The 19,078-nt window shown below is 50.2% G+C and overlaps 1 protein-coding gene across 1 annotated transcript in view; it reads left to right on the top strand.

Annotated features, from left to right (window-relative positions):
- Positions 1 to 87: 87 nt before the first annotated feature.
- The window catches only part of MOGAT2 (monoacylglycerol O-acyltransferase 2), a 24,964-nt gene continuing 5,973 nt past the window's right edge, over positions 88 to 19,078 (top strand). Inside the window, 4 exon segments of the mRNA XM_060235210.1 lie at positions 88 to 212; positions 10,657 to 10,835; positions 12,944 to 13,168; positions 18,315 to 18,469. Of these exon segments, the coding sequence (XP_060091193.1) occupies positions 119 to 212; positions 10,657 to 10,835; positions 12,944 to 13,168; positions 18,315 to 18,469 (653 nt within the window). The 5' untranslated portion in view covers positions 88 to 118.

The raw sequence follows: 19,078 nt of genomic DNA, 5'->3' as shown, positions 1-19,078 counted from the left end.
TCTCCGAGACTCCTTTCAGCGTCCTGCAAACAGAGACTTTGCCCTCGTCACCTTTCTCCCGGGGAACAGATTCCTTTTGCCTTTGGAAGCCGCACGCCTCGGTTCCCCCCAGCCCAAGATGAAGATTGAATTCGCCCCTCTCGCCATCCCGCTCCGGAGGAGGCTTCAGACAGCTTCGGTTGTCCAGTGGGTCTTCAGTTTCTTGGGCCTAGGTAAAAGATTTGGGGGTTCTCCTTGTGGCAGCAACAGCCTCTGTAATTTCATGATGGATGGGAGCTGGGGAAGGAGGAGAAAGGAGACCGCTCCAGTAGGGCCTTTTCTATGAGCCTCTCGATCATTGAGACTACTTAGAGGAGGGGTGGCCAAACTTGCTTAATGCTAGAGCCACAAAGAATGAATGTCAGATGCTTGAGAGCCGCAAGACATGAATGTCAGGTGTTTGAGATCCAGAAGGAAGGAAGCCTGATCCAACAGGGCTTCTCTTATGTTCTTGAAAATCGGGGACAAAGGGTGGCAATTGGGGGGAAGCTGTCTCAGAGACACCCACTTCATTGTGGGGTGCCTCAGGGGGCAGTTCTCTCCCCGACATTGTTTAACATCTTTATGCGCCCCCTTGCCCAGCTTGCCCGGAGGTATGGGCTCGGTTGTCATCAGTACGCTGATGATACCCAGCTCTATCTATTGATGGAAGGCCGGACTGGTGATGTCCCTACAAATTTGGACCGGGGCGTTACAGGCCGTGGCTGACTGGCTCAGGCTGAGCGGGCTGAAGTTGAATCCAACGAAGACTGAGGTCCTTTGCGTGGGGTCGGGATGGACCGGGGGGGGAGATTACTCTGCCAGCTTTTGACGGTGCGCCACTGACACCAGTGCGCAGGGTCAAGAGCCTGGGGGTGCTACTGGAATCCTCGCTATCAATGGAGGCCCAGATAGCTACCACCGCAAGATCCGCCTTCTTCTATCTCAAGAGGGCGAGGCAGTTGGCTCCCTTCCTGGAACGCGACGACCTAGCAACTGTGATCCACGCAACGGTCACCTCAAGACTAGACTACTGCAATGCCCTCTACATGGGGCTGCCCTTGTGCCGAACGCGAAGACTTCAGGTAGTGCAGAACGCAGCGGCCAGGCTGTTGATGGGACTACCTAGGTGGGAACATGTGCGGCCGGTGCTGCGGGATCTGCATTGGCTACCGGTCGTCTACCGCGTTCGGTATAAGGTGCTGGTTATTACCTTTAAAGCCCTATATGGCCGAGGACCTGCCTACCTCAGGGACCGCCTCTCCCCATATATCCCCAGGAGAGCGTTAAGATCTAGCTCCCAAAACCTCCTACAAATCCCTGGGCCAAGAGAGGCTAGAATGAAGATAACTCGGGAGCAAGCCTTCTCATTAGTGCCCCCGCGCTGGTGGAATCAACTCCCAGAGGGGGTGCGAGCCCTGCGGGACCTGAACCAGTTCCGCAGGGCTTGCAAAACCTCTCTTTTCCAACTCGCATTTGAATTAGGACCAGACTAACTTGATAAAATCATTCTAACTCTAGCCATCTTATGTTGTAACTGAAGCTGATAATATGTAATTGTGACATCAGAAATTATAGCACCTATTTTTATGTATTTAATCTATATATGTAATTGTATTGTATTCATAATGTTTATCTGCTTTTAATTGAATCATGACGTAGTCATGTCTGTGAGCCGCCCTGAGCCCGCCTTTTGGTGGGGGAGGGCGGGATATAAAAATAAAATTTATTTATTTATTTATTTTATTTGTGTGACATAGCGTGTTGGATTGGAGGAGCCATTGGCCTGATCCAACAGGGCTTCTCTTATGTTCTTGTGTGACACAGAGTGTTGGACTGGATGGACCATTGGCCTGATCCAACATGGCTTCTCTTATGTTCTCCTCACCCACAGAGTAGGAAGCAAACTTAGGGGAGCTGAGTTCTAAAAACGCTGTTTCTGAGATTCTGCAGATTCACCTTCAGCCCATTTTGGAGAGAACAGTTGTCTAAACATGTCACGTCCCCTTGCGTACGGCATTTCAAGTCCATCCGTTTCAAACTACTTTTTAAAATTATACTGATGTTTGTTTGTCTTATATGCCTTGAGAACATTGACCAAGAGTACAGAGTGTTATCTGGCATTCTCTACCATGTATTGTGAAATACTCGTGGAATTCTATTTATTGATTTATCTAACCAATGTGAAAAGGTGTTGGGGTGGAAAGAAAATGACACAGGAACTGGAATTAATATTGCCCATGGCTGGGGAAGTCAGTTTTCCCAAGTTCCAAAAAGCAAGAAACTAATAGTTTAAGAAAACTATAGTTTAAGTGTTTGAAGATCAGTCAGTCAAAAATTTTATCATAGTGCCCCTGTATAAATCGATGGTGCGGTCTCATTTGAGTACTGTGTGCAGTTCTGGTCGCCACACCCCAAAAAGGATATTATAGCATTGGAGAAAGTCCAGAAAAGGGGCAACTAGAATGATTAAAGGGCTGGGACACTTTCCCTATGAAGAAAGGTTGAAACGCTTGGGGCTCTTTAGCTTGGAGAAACGTCGACTGCGGGGTGACATGATAGAGGTTTACAAGATAATGCATGGGATGGAGAAAGTAGAAAGAAGTCCTTTTCTCCCTTTCTCACAATACAAGAACTCGTGGGCATTCGATGAAATTGCTGAGCAGACAGGTTAAAACGGATAAAAGGAAGTACTTCTTCACCCAAAGGGTGATTAACATGTGGAATTCACTGCCACAGGAGGTGGTGGCGGCCACAAGCATGGCCACCTTCAAGAGGGGGTTAGATAAAAATATGGAGCAGAGATCCATATTAGTGGCTATTAGCCACAGTGTGTAGATAGATAGATGGATAGATAGATAGATAGATAGATAGATAGATAGATAGATAGATAGATAGATAGATAGATAGATAGATAGATAGATAGATAGATAGATAGATATAAAAAAATTTTTTGCCACTGTGTGACCCAGAGTGTTGGACTGGATGGGCCACTGGCCTGATCTAACATGGCTTCTCTTATGTTCTTATGTGACACAGAGCGTTGGACTGGATGGGCCTTTGGCCTGATCTAACATGGCTTCTCTTATGTTCTTATTTGGCCATTACAAAAAAGTACTTGAAGATAGTGATATGATCACCAGCTTCAAGTCCTTGAAGGGCTGTCCTATAGAGGATGGTGCAGAATTGTTTTCTGTTGCCCCAGAAGGTTGGACCAGAACCAGTGGGTTGAAATTAAATCAAAAGAGTTTCCGTCTCAACATTAGGAAGAATTTCCTGACAGAGCGGTTTCCTCAGTGGAACAGGCTTCCTCGGGAGGTGGTGGGCTCTCCTTCCCTTGGAGGAAGGAGGCTAGATAGCCATCTGACAGCAATGCTGATCCTGTGAATGTAGGGGCAGGTATTTGTGAATTTCCTGCATTGTGCAGGGGGTTGGACTAGATGACCCTGGGGGTCCCTTCCAACTCCATGACTCTATGATAACACTCCAGCAAATTGCAATGCCTTGCAAATCAGTTGCTGAAAAACAGATGGGTAAGAACGTTGCTTTTGAAAACTGTGCGTCATATTCATGAAAAATGACACGCAAACACACACACACCGTTAAATTTAGGTGTAAAACCTGCATATGTTAGGGGTTTTATGTACAAATGAACATATGAAGCTGCCTTATACTGAATCAGACCCTGGGTCCATCAAAGTCAGTCTTGTCTACTCAGACTGGCAGCGGCTCTCCAGGGTCTCAAGCTGAGGTTTTTCACACCTATTTGCCTGGACCCTTTTTTGGAGATGCCAGGGATTGAACCTGGGACCTTCTGCTTCCCAAGCAGATGATCTACCATTGAGCCACCGTCCCTCAAGTTCGAATCTCCAGTCCTGCCATGAAAAGTTTTCCTTAAAAGCCACCTTTTTAAAGAAATAAAAGAATAAAAACCAATGCCGCAGCAACCCTCAGCTGGCAAACTAGCTTTCACATCCGGGCCCCCAGTCCAAAGAAACCCGGTCCAGTTGGGGTTGGTGTCTGAGAATGTTGCGCATCTTTGCGGAGGGAGGAGGCTGAGCGTTGTGGGCCAACAGACGAGGAGAAGCACACAGGCCCAGCATTGGAAATTACAACCGGTTGTGGTTTCCAAGGCAACGAGGAACAACTTGGGAAAGGAAAAAAAACGGTGCCAGCAAAGGCACGAAACACAGCAAATGCCTGGCGCATGGAACGTTCCAGAGGTTTGGAGATGCCAGCCCCTGAGTTTGCGGAATTGCTGCCCATTTTGGGGGGTGGAGCCTAGGAGGGACGGAATTCGGGGAGAGACCTCAGCAGGTGGCAATCCGGTATTTATTTATTTAATTCAATTAAACCAGGGGTGGCCAACAGTAGCTCTCCAGATGTTTTTTTGCCTACAACTCCCATCAGCCCCAGCCAGCCTGGCCAATGGCTGGGGGCTGATGGGAGTTTATAGGCAAATAACACCTGGAGAACTACCGTTGGCCACCCCTGACATATGGCTCTTTCACACATATTGTGCGGCTCTCGAAGCCCCCGCTGCTCTGTTGGTCCAGCGTTTGTCTCCAAATCACTCCTCCAAGACAATCCAGCCAGTGGCTTAGAGAGCGTGTTTTAAAGTTGCTTTCTTTCTACCTCTCCCTCCCCTCCCCCCTCATCTATTTTTTCTCCCTTGTGGCTCTCAAACCCCTGACATTCATGTCTTGCGGCTCTCAAACGCCTGATGTTTTGGTGTAGTGGTTAAGTGTGTGGACTCTTCTCTGGGAGAACCGGGTTTGATTCCCCCACTCCTCCACTTGCACCTGCTGGAATGGCCTTGGGTTAGCCAGAGCTATCGCAAGAGTTGTCCTTGAAAGGGCAGCTGCTGGGAGAGCACTCCCCCATCCACCTCACAGGGTGTCTGTTGTGAGGGGAGAAGACATAGGAGATTGTAAGCCGCTCTGAGTCTCTAATTCAGGGAGAAGGGCGGGGTATAAATCTGCAATTCTTCTTCTTCTTCTTCTGTATGTAGGATGTAGGGATGGGCACAGGAACAGACAGCTTTAAAAGAGGATGACAGATTCATGGAAGATAAGCCTACCGCTGGCTAACTAGTCCGCAGGGACTGAGGGGGAACCTCCACATTTAGAGATACTCTATCTTCTGAACACCAGAGCCATCTGAAACCTCTGGAATCCTGTCCTCCCAGGGCTCCCTCCCCAAATCTCCAGGGATTTCCCAAAACTGCATCTGGCAACCCTAGCCTTCATTCTCCACTGGTGGCTAGGGTTGCCAATACCCAGGTGGGGGGCAGGAGATCCTCTGGTTTGAAGGCCCTCCCCCCGCTTCAGGGTCATCAGAAAGCAGGAGGGGGGGGGGAGGGAAATGTCTGCTGGGCACTCCATTATTTCCTATGAAGACCAATTCCCACTTCATTATTCTCTATGTGGAGATCGATTCTCATAGGGTATAATGGGGGAATCGAGCTGGAGGTTTCGGGGGCTCTGGGGGAGCTGTTTTTTCGAGGTAGAGGCACCACATTTTCAGTCTAGTATCTAGTGCCTCTCCCCAAAGTACCCCCCAAATTTCAAAAATGATTGGACCAGGGGGTCCAATTCTATGCCCCTATCCTTCATTATTTTCCTATGGAAGGAAGACATTGAAAAAGGTGTGCTGTCCCCCTTGAAAATGCAATGGCCAGAACTCCCTTGGAGTTCAATTATGCGTGTCACACCCTTGTTCCTGGCTCCGCCCCCAATGCCTCCCTGGCTCCACCCCCAATGTCTCCTGGCTCCACCCTCAAAGTCCCCAGATATTTCTTGAATTGGGACTTGGCAAACCCTAGGCTTCTGGGCCCGGGCCTGGCCTTTTAGCCAAAGCTCGCCTCCTCGGGTCCCGAATCATCGATCCGCAGGGCTGGGAGTGGCAAGCATCCTTTCGCTGAGCCCCTCTCGGCCTGTGCCAGCCGTTCTGGCGGTTAACTGAAGGGCCGGCTGGCAGCCGCTCAGCTGTGCCTTTCTCGACTGGCAGCCGTTGCCGTGGCGACGCCAGCGAAACAAGGCCTCAGAGGCACAAAGGAAGCCAGGGCAGACGGGAGACCCAATTGTTTGCAACAGGCATCTTGGCCCGCGAGCTCACGGCTGGCTGCTCTCAGCTGGCTGGGGGGGGGGGGGAGCCCTTGTCTTGTTTTTAGAGTCAGCAGAAGCTGCAGACAGGCGGAAACAGTTACGGATGCAGTTTAGAGGCCCTCCTCTCGCGTCAGACCAGAGATCCATCGGTGGCTCTTAGCCACAGGGTATACATGGAACTCTCTGTCTGCGGCAGTGATGCTCTGTATTCCTGGTGCTTTGGGGGTACCAGTGGGAGGGCTTCTGGCCCTGCTGGTGGACCTCCTGATGGCACCTGGGTTTTGGCCACTGTTTAACAGAGTGTTGGACTGGGGGGGCCACTGACCTGATCCAACACAGCTTCTCTTAAGTTCTTGTACCTGGGTGATGCTCTGTATTCTTGGTGCTTGAGGGGGCACAGTGGGAGGGATTCTAGTGTCCTGGCCCCACTATTGGACCTCCTGAAGGCACCTGGGTTTTTGGCCGCTGTGTGACACTGTGCCCCCTCAAGCACCAAGAAAACAGAGCATCACTGCCCCAGGTACAAGAACTTAAGAGAAGCCATGTTGGATCAGGCCAATGGTCCATCCAGTCCAAACTCTGTGTCACATAAGAACACAAGAAAAGCCATGTTGGATCAGGCCAATGGCCCCTCCAGTCCAACACTCTGTGTCACATAAGAACATAAGAGAAGCCATGTTGGATCAGGCCAGTGGCCCATCCAGTCCAACACTCTGTGTCACATAAGGACATAAGAGAAGCCCTGTTGGATCAGGCTAGTGGCCCCTCCAGTCCAACACTCTGTGTCACATAAGAACATAAGAGAAGCCCTGTTGGATCAGGCCAGTGGCCCATCCAGTCCAACACTCTGTGTCACATAAGAACATAAGAGAAGCCCTGTTGGATCAGGCAAGTGGCCCATCCAGTCCAACACTCTGTGTCACATAAGAACATAAGAGAAGCCATGTTGGATCAGGCCAGTGGCCCATGCAGTACAACACTCTGTGTCACATAAGAACATAAGAGAAGCCCTGTTGGATCAGGCTAGTGGCCCCTCCAGTCCAACACTCTGTGTCACATAAGAACATAAGAGAAGCCCTGTTTGATCAGGCCAGTGGCCCATCCAGTCCAACACTCTGTGTCACATAAGAACATAAGAGAACCCCTGTTGGATCAGGCTGGTGGCCCCTCCAGTCCAACACTCTGTGTCACATAAGAACATAAGAGAAGCCCTGTTGGATCAGGCCGGTGGCCCATCCAGTCCAACACTCTGTGTCACATAAAAACATAAGAGAAGCCCAGTTGGATTAGGCCAGTGGCCCATCCAGTCCAACACTCTGTGTCACATAAAAAACATAAGAGAAGCCCTGTTGGATCAGGCCAGTGGCCCATCCAGTCCAACACTCTGTGTCACATAAGAACATAAGAGAAGCCCTGTTGGATCAGGCCAGTGGCCCATCCAGCCCAACACCCTGTGTCACACAGTGGCCAAAAAAAATTATATATACACACACACACACATATATATACACACTGTAGCTAATAGCCACTGATGGACCTCTGCTCCATATTTTTATCTAACCCCCTCTTGAAGCTGACTATGCTTGTAGCCGCCACCACCTCCCGTGGCAGGGAATTCCACATGTTAATCACCCTTTGGGTGAAGAAGGACTTCCTTTTATCCGTTCCAACCCGACTGCTCAGCAGTTTCATTGAATGTCCACGAGTTCTTGTATTGTGAGAAAGGGAGAAAAGTCCTGGGAGAGGGGGCCCTTGGGCTCCTCTTCACGTAGCACAGGGGCCCCAAAAGCGATGCCTGTGGGTGCCATGAAGATCTGCTGTCTCCTGGCATGAAGGCCCAGTGATGAAGAAAAAATTCACCAGCTGAATTAGCTTAGTACAGGTTGGCCAAACTTGCTCTAGAGCCATATGTGGCTCTTTCACACATATTGTGTGGCTCTTGAAGCCCCCACCCACCCCGTCAGTCAGAACGGAGAAGGCATCGCTCTCTTTAGATCACATCTCCAAACCAAGCCAGCCAGCAGCTTGGAGAATGCATTTAAAGTTAAAGTTGCTTTCTTTCCACCTCTCTGTCCCTCCTCCTCATTTGTTTGCCTGCCTGCCTGCCTGCTTGCCTCCCTCCCTCCCTTCCTTCCTTCCTTCCTCCCTGCTTGCCTTCCTTCCTTCCTTCCTCCCTGCTTGCCTTCCTTCCTTCCTTCCTTCCTCCCTCACTTCCTCCCTCCCTCCCTCCCTTCCTTCCTCCCTCGCTTCCTCCCTCGCTTCCTTCCTCCCTCCCTCCCTCCCTCGCTTCCTTCCTTCCTTCCTCCCTCCCTCCCTTCCTTCCTTCCTTCCTAGATTGGCCACCCCTGTATTAGCACAAGTACCCTGCCACAAAAAAAACTTGACCATTTCTAAGATGTTTTAAAGAAAGAAAGAAAGAAAGAAAGAAAGAAAGAAAGAAAGAAAGAAAGAAAGAAAGAAAGAAAGAAAGAAAGAAAGAAAGAAAGAAAGAAAGAAAGAAAGAACTTTTCTCCCTTTCTCACAATACAAGAACTCGTGGGCATTCGATGAAATTGCTGAGCAGACAGGTTAAAATGGATAAAAGGAAGTACTTCTTCACCCAAAGGGTGACTAACATGTGGAATTCACTGCCACAGGAGGTGGTGGCGGCCACAAGCATAGCCACCTTCAAGAGGGGTTTAGATAAAAATATGGAGCAGAGGTCCATCAGTGGCTATTAGCCACAGTGTGTGTGTATGTATAAAAAATTTTGCCACTGTGTGACACAGAGTGTTGGACTGGATGGGCCACTGGCCTGATTCAACATGGCTTCTCTTATGTTCTTATGTGACACAGAGTGTTGGACTGGAGGGGCCATTGGCCTGATCCAACATGGCTTCTGTTATGTTCTTATGTGACACAGAGTGTTGGACTGGATGGGCCATTGGCCTGATCCAACATGGCTTCTCTTATGTTAGAAAGAAAGAAAGAAAGAAAGAAAGAAAGAAAGAAAGAAAGAAAGAAAGAAAGAAAGAAAGAAAGAAAGAAAGAAAGAAAGAAAGAAAGAAAGAAAGAAAGAAAGAAAGAAAGATTCCCGAGTCTGAACATTCTCTGGTTTTATGAGGAAGCAGAAAAAGCAGAAACCAAAGTCCGGTATGGAAGGAGATACTGTGACCATCTTATCAGCCAAGCTGATGGATGATTAGTTAAGACTGATTGAGTTTGCCAAGACCTTTGATGGCTGTTAACACCTGAGATGTGTGGAATGACACCACATGACTGGCGGCAAACAAGGAAGACTTGGAAGGACTCCTGCTGCGGGTGAAAGTGGAAACTGCCAAAGCAGGATTGCAACTGAGCTGAACATCAAGAAGCTAAAAGGAATGACGACTGGGGAATTGCACAACTTTAATGCTGAGCATGAAGAAATTGAAATGGTTCAAGGAATTCTGTTCCTTGGCTCCAGGCCTCAGATTCAGCAGGAGCACAGCTCCTGAACCTTTCTGAACCTTACACACACACACACACACACACACACACATATATATACACACTGTGACTAATAGCCACTGATGGACCTCTGCTCCATATTTTTATCTAACCCCCTCTTGAAGGTGGCCATGCTTGTGGCCGCCACCACCTCCTGTGGCAGTGAATTCCACATGTTAATCACCCTTTGCGTGAAGAAGGACTTTCTTTTATCCATTTTAACCTGTCTGCTCAGCAATTTCATCGAATGCCCACGAGTTCTTGTATTGTGAGAAAGGGAGAAAAGGACTTCTTTCTCTACTTTCTCCATCCCATGCATTATCTTGTAAACCTCTATCATGTCACCCCGCAGTCGACGTTTCTCCAAGCTAAAGAGCCCCAAGCATTTTAACATTTCTTCCTAGGGAAAGTGTTCCAGCCCTTTAATCGTTCTATTTGCCCTTTTCTGCACTTTCTCCAATGCTATATCCTTTTTGAGGTGCGGCGACCAGAATTGCACACAGTATTCCAAATGAGACCGCACCATCGATTTATACAGGGGCATTATGATACTGGCTGATTTGTTTTCAGTTCCCTTCCTAATAATTCCCAGCATGGCGTTGGCCTTTTTTATTGCAATCGCACACTGTCTTGACATGACCCCAAGATTTCTCTCTTGGTCAGTCTCTGCCAGATCTGTTGCAATAGCACAGGAGTGACCAACGGTAGCTCTCCAGACGTTTTTTGCCTACACCTCCCATCAGCCCCAGCCATCACCCATACTGGCTTAGGCTGATGGGAGTTGTAGGCAAAAAACATCAGGAGAGCTACCGTTGGCCACCCCTACAATAGCAGAAGATCTCCAGCTACCACCTGGAGGTTGGCAACCCTACAAAGGTGCCTCCGTACTCGAACTCTGTTTTCCTGCTTCAGACAGACGTGGCTGCCTACCCGGCTCCACCTCCACGGGATGCAGCTTGCAGCATCTACTGGGCCCACTTCCAAGATGGCAGCCTCCACCTTCGCCGCCCATTCCCAAGATGGCTGCTCCGATCCCCCTGAACCGCCATCTTTTCTCTCTCAGCCCAGTGTTGCATCGTCCTCTTTGCCGGCCTCCTTTTCACTCGCTTCTGGCTGATCAGCGCGCTGTACGCCGTGTGGTGGGCCTGGGATTGGGACAAGCCGAGCAACGGCGGCAGGAGAATCCGCTGCATCCGCAACTCGGTGGTCTGGAGATACATGCGGGACTACTTCCCCATCACGGTAAGCGCAGAGGCTGGCAGGGCTGTTGTCCATTGGTTGTATGGAGCAACTCTGCCTATTAGGCCACGCCCCCCGCCCCCAATGTAGCCAATCCTCCAAGAGCTAAGAGGGTTCTTAGTACAGAGCCTACTGGAAGCTCCAGGAGGATTGGCTATATCAGGGGGGTGTGGCCTAATATGCAAAGGAGCTTCTGCTAGAATTCCACCCCTGGGCCACACACCCCTGATAAAGCCAATCCTCCAAGAGCTTCCAGGGCTCTTAGTACTGGGCCTACTGTAAGCTCCAGGAGGATTGGCTACATCAGGGAGGTGTGGCCTGATATGCAAAGGAGCTCCTGCTAGAATTCCACCCCTGGGCCACACATCCCTGATGTAGCCAATCCTCCAAGAGCTTACAGGGCTCTTAGTACTGGGCCTACTGGAAGCTCCAGGAGGACTGGCTACATCAGGGAGGTGTGGCCTAATATGCAAAGGAGCTCCTGCTAGAAAAAGAGCCCTTTGTTTGTACCCCGCCTTTCTCACCAGCGGGGGCCCAAGGTGGGCTGGCGTTCTTCTCTCCTGCGTTTGATCCTCACGACGATCCTGTGAGGGAGGTTCGTCTGAGAGCGTGACGTGCTCAAAGTCACCCAGGGAGCATCCACGGCACGAGTGAGAACCTTTCCCTGTATAATCAGTGTAGGCTTTGCTACTGGTGAATGTTTGCAGTGATTCCCATATAAACACAAGTTCTTGCAAATAAGCGGGGGGGGGGGGGGGTGTTGCAGGAACTCCTTTGCATATTAGGCCACACCTCGCTGAGGTAGCCAATCCTCCTGGAGCTTGCAGTAGGCCCTGTACTGAGAGCCCTGTAAGCTCTTGGAGGATTGCCTACCTCAGCGGGGTGCGGCCTAATATGCAAAGGAGCTCCTGCTACAAAACTCCCCCCTGCAAATAAGTTCCTTGGAGTAAGTTTCTTCCCTTCCCATATTCCATCTTCCTTCCTTCCTGTTTGGTGTAGTGGTTCAGCGCATGGACTCTTATCTGCGAGAACTGGGTTTGATTCCTGACTCCGCCATCTGCAGCTGCTGGAATGGCCTTGAGTTAGCCATAGCTCTTGCAGAGTTGTCCTTGAAAGGGCAGCTTCTGGGAGAGCTCTCTCAGCCTCACCCACCTCACAGAGTGTCTGTTGTGGGGGAGGAAGGTAAAGGAGATTGTGAGCCGCTCTGAGACTCTTCGTAGTGGAGGGCGGGATATAAATCGAATATCTTCATCTACCTCACAGGGTGTCTGTTGTGGGGGGGAAGGTAAAGGAGATTGTGAGCCGCTCTGAGACTCTTCGTAGTGGAGGGCGGGATATAAATCCAATATCTTCATCTACCTCACAGGGTGTCTGTTGTGGGGGGGAAGGTAAAGGAGATTGTGAGCCACTCTGAGACTCTTCGGAGTGGAGGGCGGGATATAAATCCAGTATCTTCATCTACCTCACAGGGTGTCTGTTGTGGGGGGGAAGGTAAAGGAGATTGTGAGCCGCTCTGAGACTCTTCGTAGTGGAGGGCGGGATATAAATCCAATATCTTCATCTACCTCACAGGGTGTCTGTTGTGGGGGGGGAGGTAAAGGAGATTGTGAGCCACTCTGAGACTCTTCGGAGTGGAGGGCGGGATATAAATCCAATATCTTCATCTACCTCACAGGGTGTCTGTTGTGGGGGGGAAGGTAAAGGAGATTGTGAGCCGCTCTGAGACTCTTCGAAGTGGAGGGCGGGATGTAAATCCAGTATCTTCATCCACTTCACAGGGTGTCTGTTGTGGGGGAGGAAGGTAAAGGAGATTGTGAGCCGCTCTGAGACTCTTCGGAGTGGAGGGCGGGATATAAATCCAGTATCTTCATCCACCTCACAGGGTGTCTGTTGTGGGGGAGGAAGGGAAAGGAGATTGTGAGCCACTCTGAGACTCTTCGAAGTGGAGGGCGGGATATAAATCCAGTATCTTCATCCACCTCACAGGGTGTCTGTTGTGGGGGAGGAAGGGAAAGGAGATTGTGAGCCGCTCTGAGACTCTTCGGAGTGGAGGGCGGGATATAAATCCAATATCATCTTTTTCATCCGAGATGACTTTTTTCCCCTTACAGCTGGTGAAGACAGCCGACTTAGACCCTGCAAAGAACTATATCTTTGGATTCCATCCCCACGGAGTCCTGGTGGCTGGAGCCTTCCTCAATTTCTGCACAGAGGCCACGGGGTTCTCCAAAATCTTTCCGGGGCTGACCCCTAATCTGATGATGCTGAACCTCTGGTTCCGAGTCCCCTTCTTCCGGGACTACCTGATGAGCGGAGGTAAGTAGGCCAGGAAGCGTGCCTCCAGCTCCATTCCCCACTGGTGGACCTCCTGATGGCGCCTGGTTGTTGCGGCCACTGTGTGACACAGAATGTTGGACTGGAGGGGCCATTGGCCTGATCCATCATGGCTTCTCTTATGTTCTTATGTGACACAGAGTGTTGGACTGGATGGGCCACTGGCCTGATCCATCATGGCTTCTCTTATGTTCTTATGTGACAGAGTGTTGGACTGGAGGGGCCATTGGCCTGATCCAACAGGGCTCCTCTTATGTTCTTATGTGACAGAGTGTTGGACTGGAGGGGCCATTGGCCTGATCCAACAGGGCTCCTCTTATGTTCTTATGTGACACAGAATGTTGGACTGGAGGGGCCATTGGCCTGATCCATCATGGCTTCTCTTATGTTCTTATGTGACACAGAGTGTTGGGCTGGATGGGCCATTGGCCTGATCCATCATGGCTTCTCTTATGTTCTTATGTGACACAGAATGTTGGACTGGAGGGGCCATTGGCCTGATCCATCATGGCTTCTCTTATGTTCTTATGTGACAGAGTGTTGGACTGGAGGGGCCATTGGCCTGATCCAACAGGGCTCCTCTTATGTTCTTATGTGACACAGAGTGTTGGGCTGGATGGGCCATTGGCCTGATCCATCATGGCTTCTCTTATGTTCTTATGTGACACAGAGTGTTGGACTGGAGGGGCCATTGGCCTGATCCATCATGGCTTCTCTGATGTTCTTATGTGACAGAGTGTTGGACTGGAGGGGCCATTGGCCTGATCCATCATGGCTTCTCTTATGTTCTTATGTGACACAGAGTGTTGGGCTGGATGGGCCATTGGCCTGATCCATCATGGCTTCTCTTATGTTCTTATGTGACACAGAGTGTTGGACTGGAGGGGCCATTGGCCTGATCCATCATGGCTTCTCTTATGTTCTTAAGTGACACAGAGTGTTGGACTGGAGGGGCCATTGGCCTGATCCAACAGGGCTTCTCTTATGTTCTTATGTGACACAGAGTGTTGGACTGGAGGGGCCATTGGCCTGATCCAACAGGGCTTCTCTTATGTTCTTATGTGACACAGAGTGTTGGACTGGATGGGCCACTGGCCTGATCCAACAGGGCTTCTCTTATGTTCTTATGTGACACAGAATGTTGGACTGGATGGGCCACTGGCCTGATCCAACAGGGCTTCTCTTATGTTCTTATGTGACACAGAATGTTGGACTGGAGGGGCCACTGGCCTGATCCAACAGGGCTTCTCTTATGTTCTTATGTGACACAGAGTGTTGGACTGGATGGGCCATTGGCCTGATCCAACATGGCTTCTCTTATGTTCTTATGTGACACAGAGTGTTGGACTGGATGGGCCACTGGCCTGATCCAACAGGGCTTCTCTTATGTTCTTATGTGACACAGAGTGTTGGACTGGATGGGCCATTGGCCTGATCCAACAGGGCTTCTCTTATGTTCTTATGTGACACAGAGTGTTGGACTGGAGGGGCCATTGGCCTGATCCAACAGGGCTTCTCTTATGTTCTTATGTGACAGAGTGTTTGACTGGGCTGCTGGGTCACATCAGCCATCAATTCAGTATGTTCCTGCCCTATCAAGCAGTCATCCAATCATGCCCTGAGGAAGTCCAGGGTTGCTACGCAGAGTCGGGCAATGGCAAACCACCTCTGTTTGTCTCTTGCCTGGACCTGGACGGCCCAGGCTTGACGGATCTCGTCAGATCTCAGAAGCTAAGCAGGGTTAGCCTTGGTTAGGCCCAGAGACTTTTTCTGCAGCAGACACTCCTTTGGAGAGGCAGTTTGGCATAATGGTGACGTCTGCGAACTCCTATCTGGGAGAACCGGGTTTGATTCCCCCCTCCTCCACTTGAGGCTGCTGGAATGGCCTTGGGTCAGCCAGAGGTCTCTTATCTGGGAGAACTGGGTTTGATTCCCCATTCCTCCACTTGCGGCTGCTGGAATGGCCTTGGGTCAGCCAGAGCTCTCTTATCTGGGAGAACCGGGTTTGATTCCCCACTCCTCCACTGGCAGCTGCTGGAATGGCCTTGGGTCAGCCAGAGCTCTCTTATCTGGGAGAACCGGGTTTGATTCCACTCTCCCCCACTGGCAGCTGCTGGAATGGCCTTGGGTCAGCCAGAGCTCTCTTATCTGGGAGAACCGGGTTTGATTCCACTCTCCCCCACTGGCAGCTGCTGGAATGGCCTTGGGTCAGCCATAGCTCTCGCAGGAGTTGTCCTTGAAAGGGCAGCTTCTTGGAGAACTCTGTCAACCCCGCTCACCTCATAGGGTGTTTGTTGTGGGGGGAGAAGATATAGGAGATTCTAAGCCACTCTGAGTGTCTGATTCAGAGAGAAGGGCGGCGTGTAAATCTCAACCTTCTTCTTCTGCATATTAGGCCACACACTCCTTCTTACAGGGCCTCCTGTAAGCTCTTGGAGGACTGGCTACATCAGAGGTGTGTGGCCTAATAGGCAAAGGAGTTCCTGCTGCAAAAAAAGCCCTGATTATTCCTTAGATAGGAGACCAGCAAGGGCCATGACGCAGAGATAGTATTGGCAAAAACACCTCTGAATGTGTTTTGCTTTGACCCAAATGGCCCAGGCTAACCCAATCTTGCCAGATCTTCACCTGGGAAGAAAAAGGGGTACAGATTCAGCAATAAACAAAGAACAATATTTCTAACATAAGGCGTTTTTTTTTTTTGCAGAAAAAGCCCAGCAGGAACTCATTTGCATATTAGGCCACACACCCCTGATGCTAAGCCAGCTGGAGCTGCATTCATGTGCGTTCCTGCTCAAAAGCCCTGTCTAATACCAGATTGGGAAGGGACGGTGGCTCAGCGGTAGAGCATCTGCTTGGGAAGCAGAAGGTCCCAGGTTCAATCCCCAGCAACTCCAACTAAAAAGTGGTAGAGCATCTGCTTGGGAAGCAGAAGGTCCCGGGTTCAATTCCTGGCATCTCCAACTAAAAAGGGTCCAGGCAAATAGGTGTGAAAAACCTCAGCTTGAGACCTTGGAGAGCCATGAATGGGGCTGCGGCTCAGTGGTAGAGCATCTGCTTGGGAAGCAGAAGGTCCCAAGTTCAATCCCCAGCATCTCCAACTAAAAAGGGTCCAGGCAAATAGGTGTGAAAAACCTCAGCTTGAGACCTTGGAGAGCCATGAATGGGGCTGTGGCTCAGTGGTAGAGCATCTGCTTGGGAAGCAGAAGGTCCCAGGTTCAATCCCCAGCAACTCCAACTAAAAAGGGTCCAGGCAAATAGGTGTGAAAAACCTCAGCTTGAGACCCTGGAGAGCTGCTGCCAGTCTGAGAAGACAATACTGACTTTGATGGACCAAAGGTCTGATTCAGTATAAGGCAGCTTCGTATGTTGTTCATAATATCTTGCAACCGTCTACAGCTTCCAAAGAAATCTGTAATTCCTTTTACGCTTACAGAGTCATCCTCCAAATGTCCACTAGAGGGTGCACTTTCTCCAACTGTTTAGCATCCAAATGGAGAGAGTGCGCCCTCTAGTGAACATTTGGAATGAACGGTTGAACCTTTGAGGACGTAATGTAAATGTGAAAGTGAAATGAATGGATTATTTTGGAGACTGTTGTTGCAACCAGCGTTCCCTCTAAGCTGAGCTAGGGTGAGCTGCCTCACAGATTTTTAGCCTCCAGCTCACACATTTTTGTCTTAGCTCAGGAAGGTTGACCCCAGCGCACGCTAATTTATGCAGGAGCTCACAACTTGAATGCCAGCAGCTCACAAAGTAGAATTTTTGCGCACAAGACTCTGCAGCTTAGAGGGAACACGGGTTGCAACTTGCAATAGATCAGAAACCGAGATTACTGCTATATATTACGTGGGAGTTCTTTGCTTATCGCTAAGATCTGAGAAGTTAAACAGGGTCAGCCCTGATGAGGCCTTGCGAGGGAGACCACCAAGGAAGACCAGGGGTGCTACACAGGTGATGTACTCTGCGGAAACACGTGCCCTTGCAAGAGGATCTTGCGCTCCCTTCCTCACAATACAAGAACTCGTGGGCATTCAATGAAATTGCTGAGCAGTCGGGTTAAAATGGACAAAAGGAAGTCCTTCTTTGCCCAAAGGGTGATTGACATGTGGAATTCACTGCCACAGGAGGTGGTGGCGCCACAAGCATAGCCAGCTTCAAGAGGGGATTGGATAAAAATATGAGCAGAGGTCCATTAGCCACAGTATGTATATGTATATATGTGTGTGTGCGTGTTTGTATGTATGTATGTATATGTGGCCATATATTGGCCACTGTGTGACACAGAGTGTTGGACTGGATGGGCCCTTGGCCTGACCCAACATGGCTTCTCTTCTGTTCTTATGTGACACAGAGTGTTGGACTGGATGGGCCATTGGCGTGATCCAACATGGCTTCTCTTCTGTTCTTATGTTGACACAGAGTGTTGGACTGGATGGGCCATTGGCCTGATCCAACATGGCTTCTCTTCTGTTCTTATGTGACACAGAGTGTTGGACTGGATGGGCCATTGGCCTGATCCAACATGGCTTCCTCTTCTGTTCTTATGTGACACAGAGTGTTGGACTGGAGGGGCCACTGGCCTAATCCAGCATGGCTTCTCTTATGTTCTATGTGACACAGAGTGTTGGACTGGATGGGCCATTGGCCTGATCCAACATGGCTTCTCTGATGTTCTATGTGACAAAGAGTGTTGGACTGGATGGGCCACTGGCCTCATCCAACATGGCTTCTCTTATGTTCTTATGTGACACAGAGTGTTGGACTGGATGGGCCACTGGCCTAATCCAACATGGCTTCTCTTATGTTCTTATGTGACACAGAGTGCTGCACTGGATGGACCATTGGCCTGATCCAACATGGCTTCTCTGATGTCTTAGAATTCCTCCCAAAGTGCTAGGGTTGCCAGCCTCCAGGTGGGGCCTGGAGATCTCCCGCTTTTCCAATTGATCTCCACCTGGCAGAGATCAGCTCCCCTGGAGAAAATGGCTCCTTGGAAGGGCGGACTCTATGGCCCCTCCCCCTCCCCAAACCCCCACCCCTCTCTTGGCTCTACCTCAAAGTCTCCAGGTATTTTCCAACACAGACCTGGGAACCCTGCTCTAGCACTTTCACATTGCTTCCTACCAGTTTGGTCGCATCGACAAGGAGTCGGCTGCCTACGTTCTCAAGAAGCCGGGCGGAGGGAACGTGCTGACCATCGTTGTCGGAGGCGCTCAAGAAGCCCTGGATGCTCGGCCCGGAGCCTTCACCCTGCTGCTGGCAAACCGCAAGGGGTTTGTTCGCCTGGCCATAGCCCATGGGTGAGTCCGAGGGCCCTCGGGTCGGAAGGGATCTTAGAGGACATCTCATCCATCCCCTGCGTAGTACAGGAAAGCCAGAGCTGGAGCAGCCTCCACTGAGTTTCTCGTGATTCCTAGAGAGCTGTGATGTCACTTCCCGTTTCCCTCCTGGAAGTGGTGTGCTGGTCTGAAGCAGGGGTGGCCAAACTGCGGCTCAGGAATGGCTCTTTCACACATATGGTGTGGCTCTCAAAGCTTTCACCATCCATCACTTTAAATCACTTAGTCAAGCCAGCTGGCGGCTTGAAGAATGCATTTGAAGTTAAACTTGCTTTCTTTCTACCTCTCCCTCCTTATATATTTCCTTCCTTCCTTTCTCCTCCCTCCTTCCTCCTCTTCTTCCCTCCTCCCTCACTTCTCCCTCCCTCTCTTCCTCCCTCCCTCTCTTCCTCCCTCACTTCCTCCCTCTCTTCCTCCCTCCCTCCTTCTTCTCTTCCTCCCTCCCTTCCTCCCTCCCTCTTCTTCCTTACTCTCTTCCTCCCTTCCTCCCTCCCTCCTTCTTCTCTTCCTCCCTCCCTTCTTCCTTCCCTCCCTCTTTTCCTTCCTCCCTCCCTCTTCTCCTTCCTCCCT

The sequence above is a fragment of the Heteronotia binoei genome, chromosome 3 (genome assembly GCF_032191835.1).
Source record: "Heteronotia binoei isolate CCM8104 ecotype False Entrance Well chromosome 3, APGP_CSIRO_Hbin_v1, whole genome shotgun sequence".
Lineage (NCBI taxonomy): Eukaryota > Metazoa > Chordata > Lepidosauria > Squamata > Gekkonidae > Heteronotia > Heteronotia binoei.
Note: the sequence above shows the minus strand (reverse complement) of the source record. Positions and strands in the feature narration are given on the sequence as shown.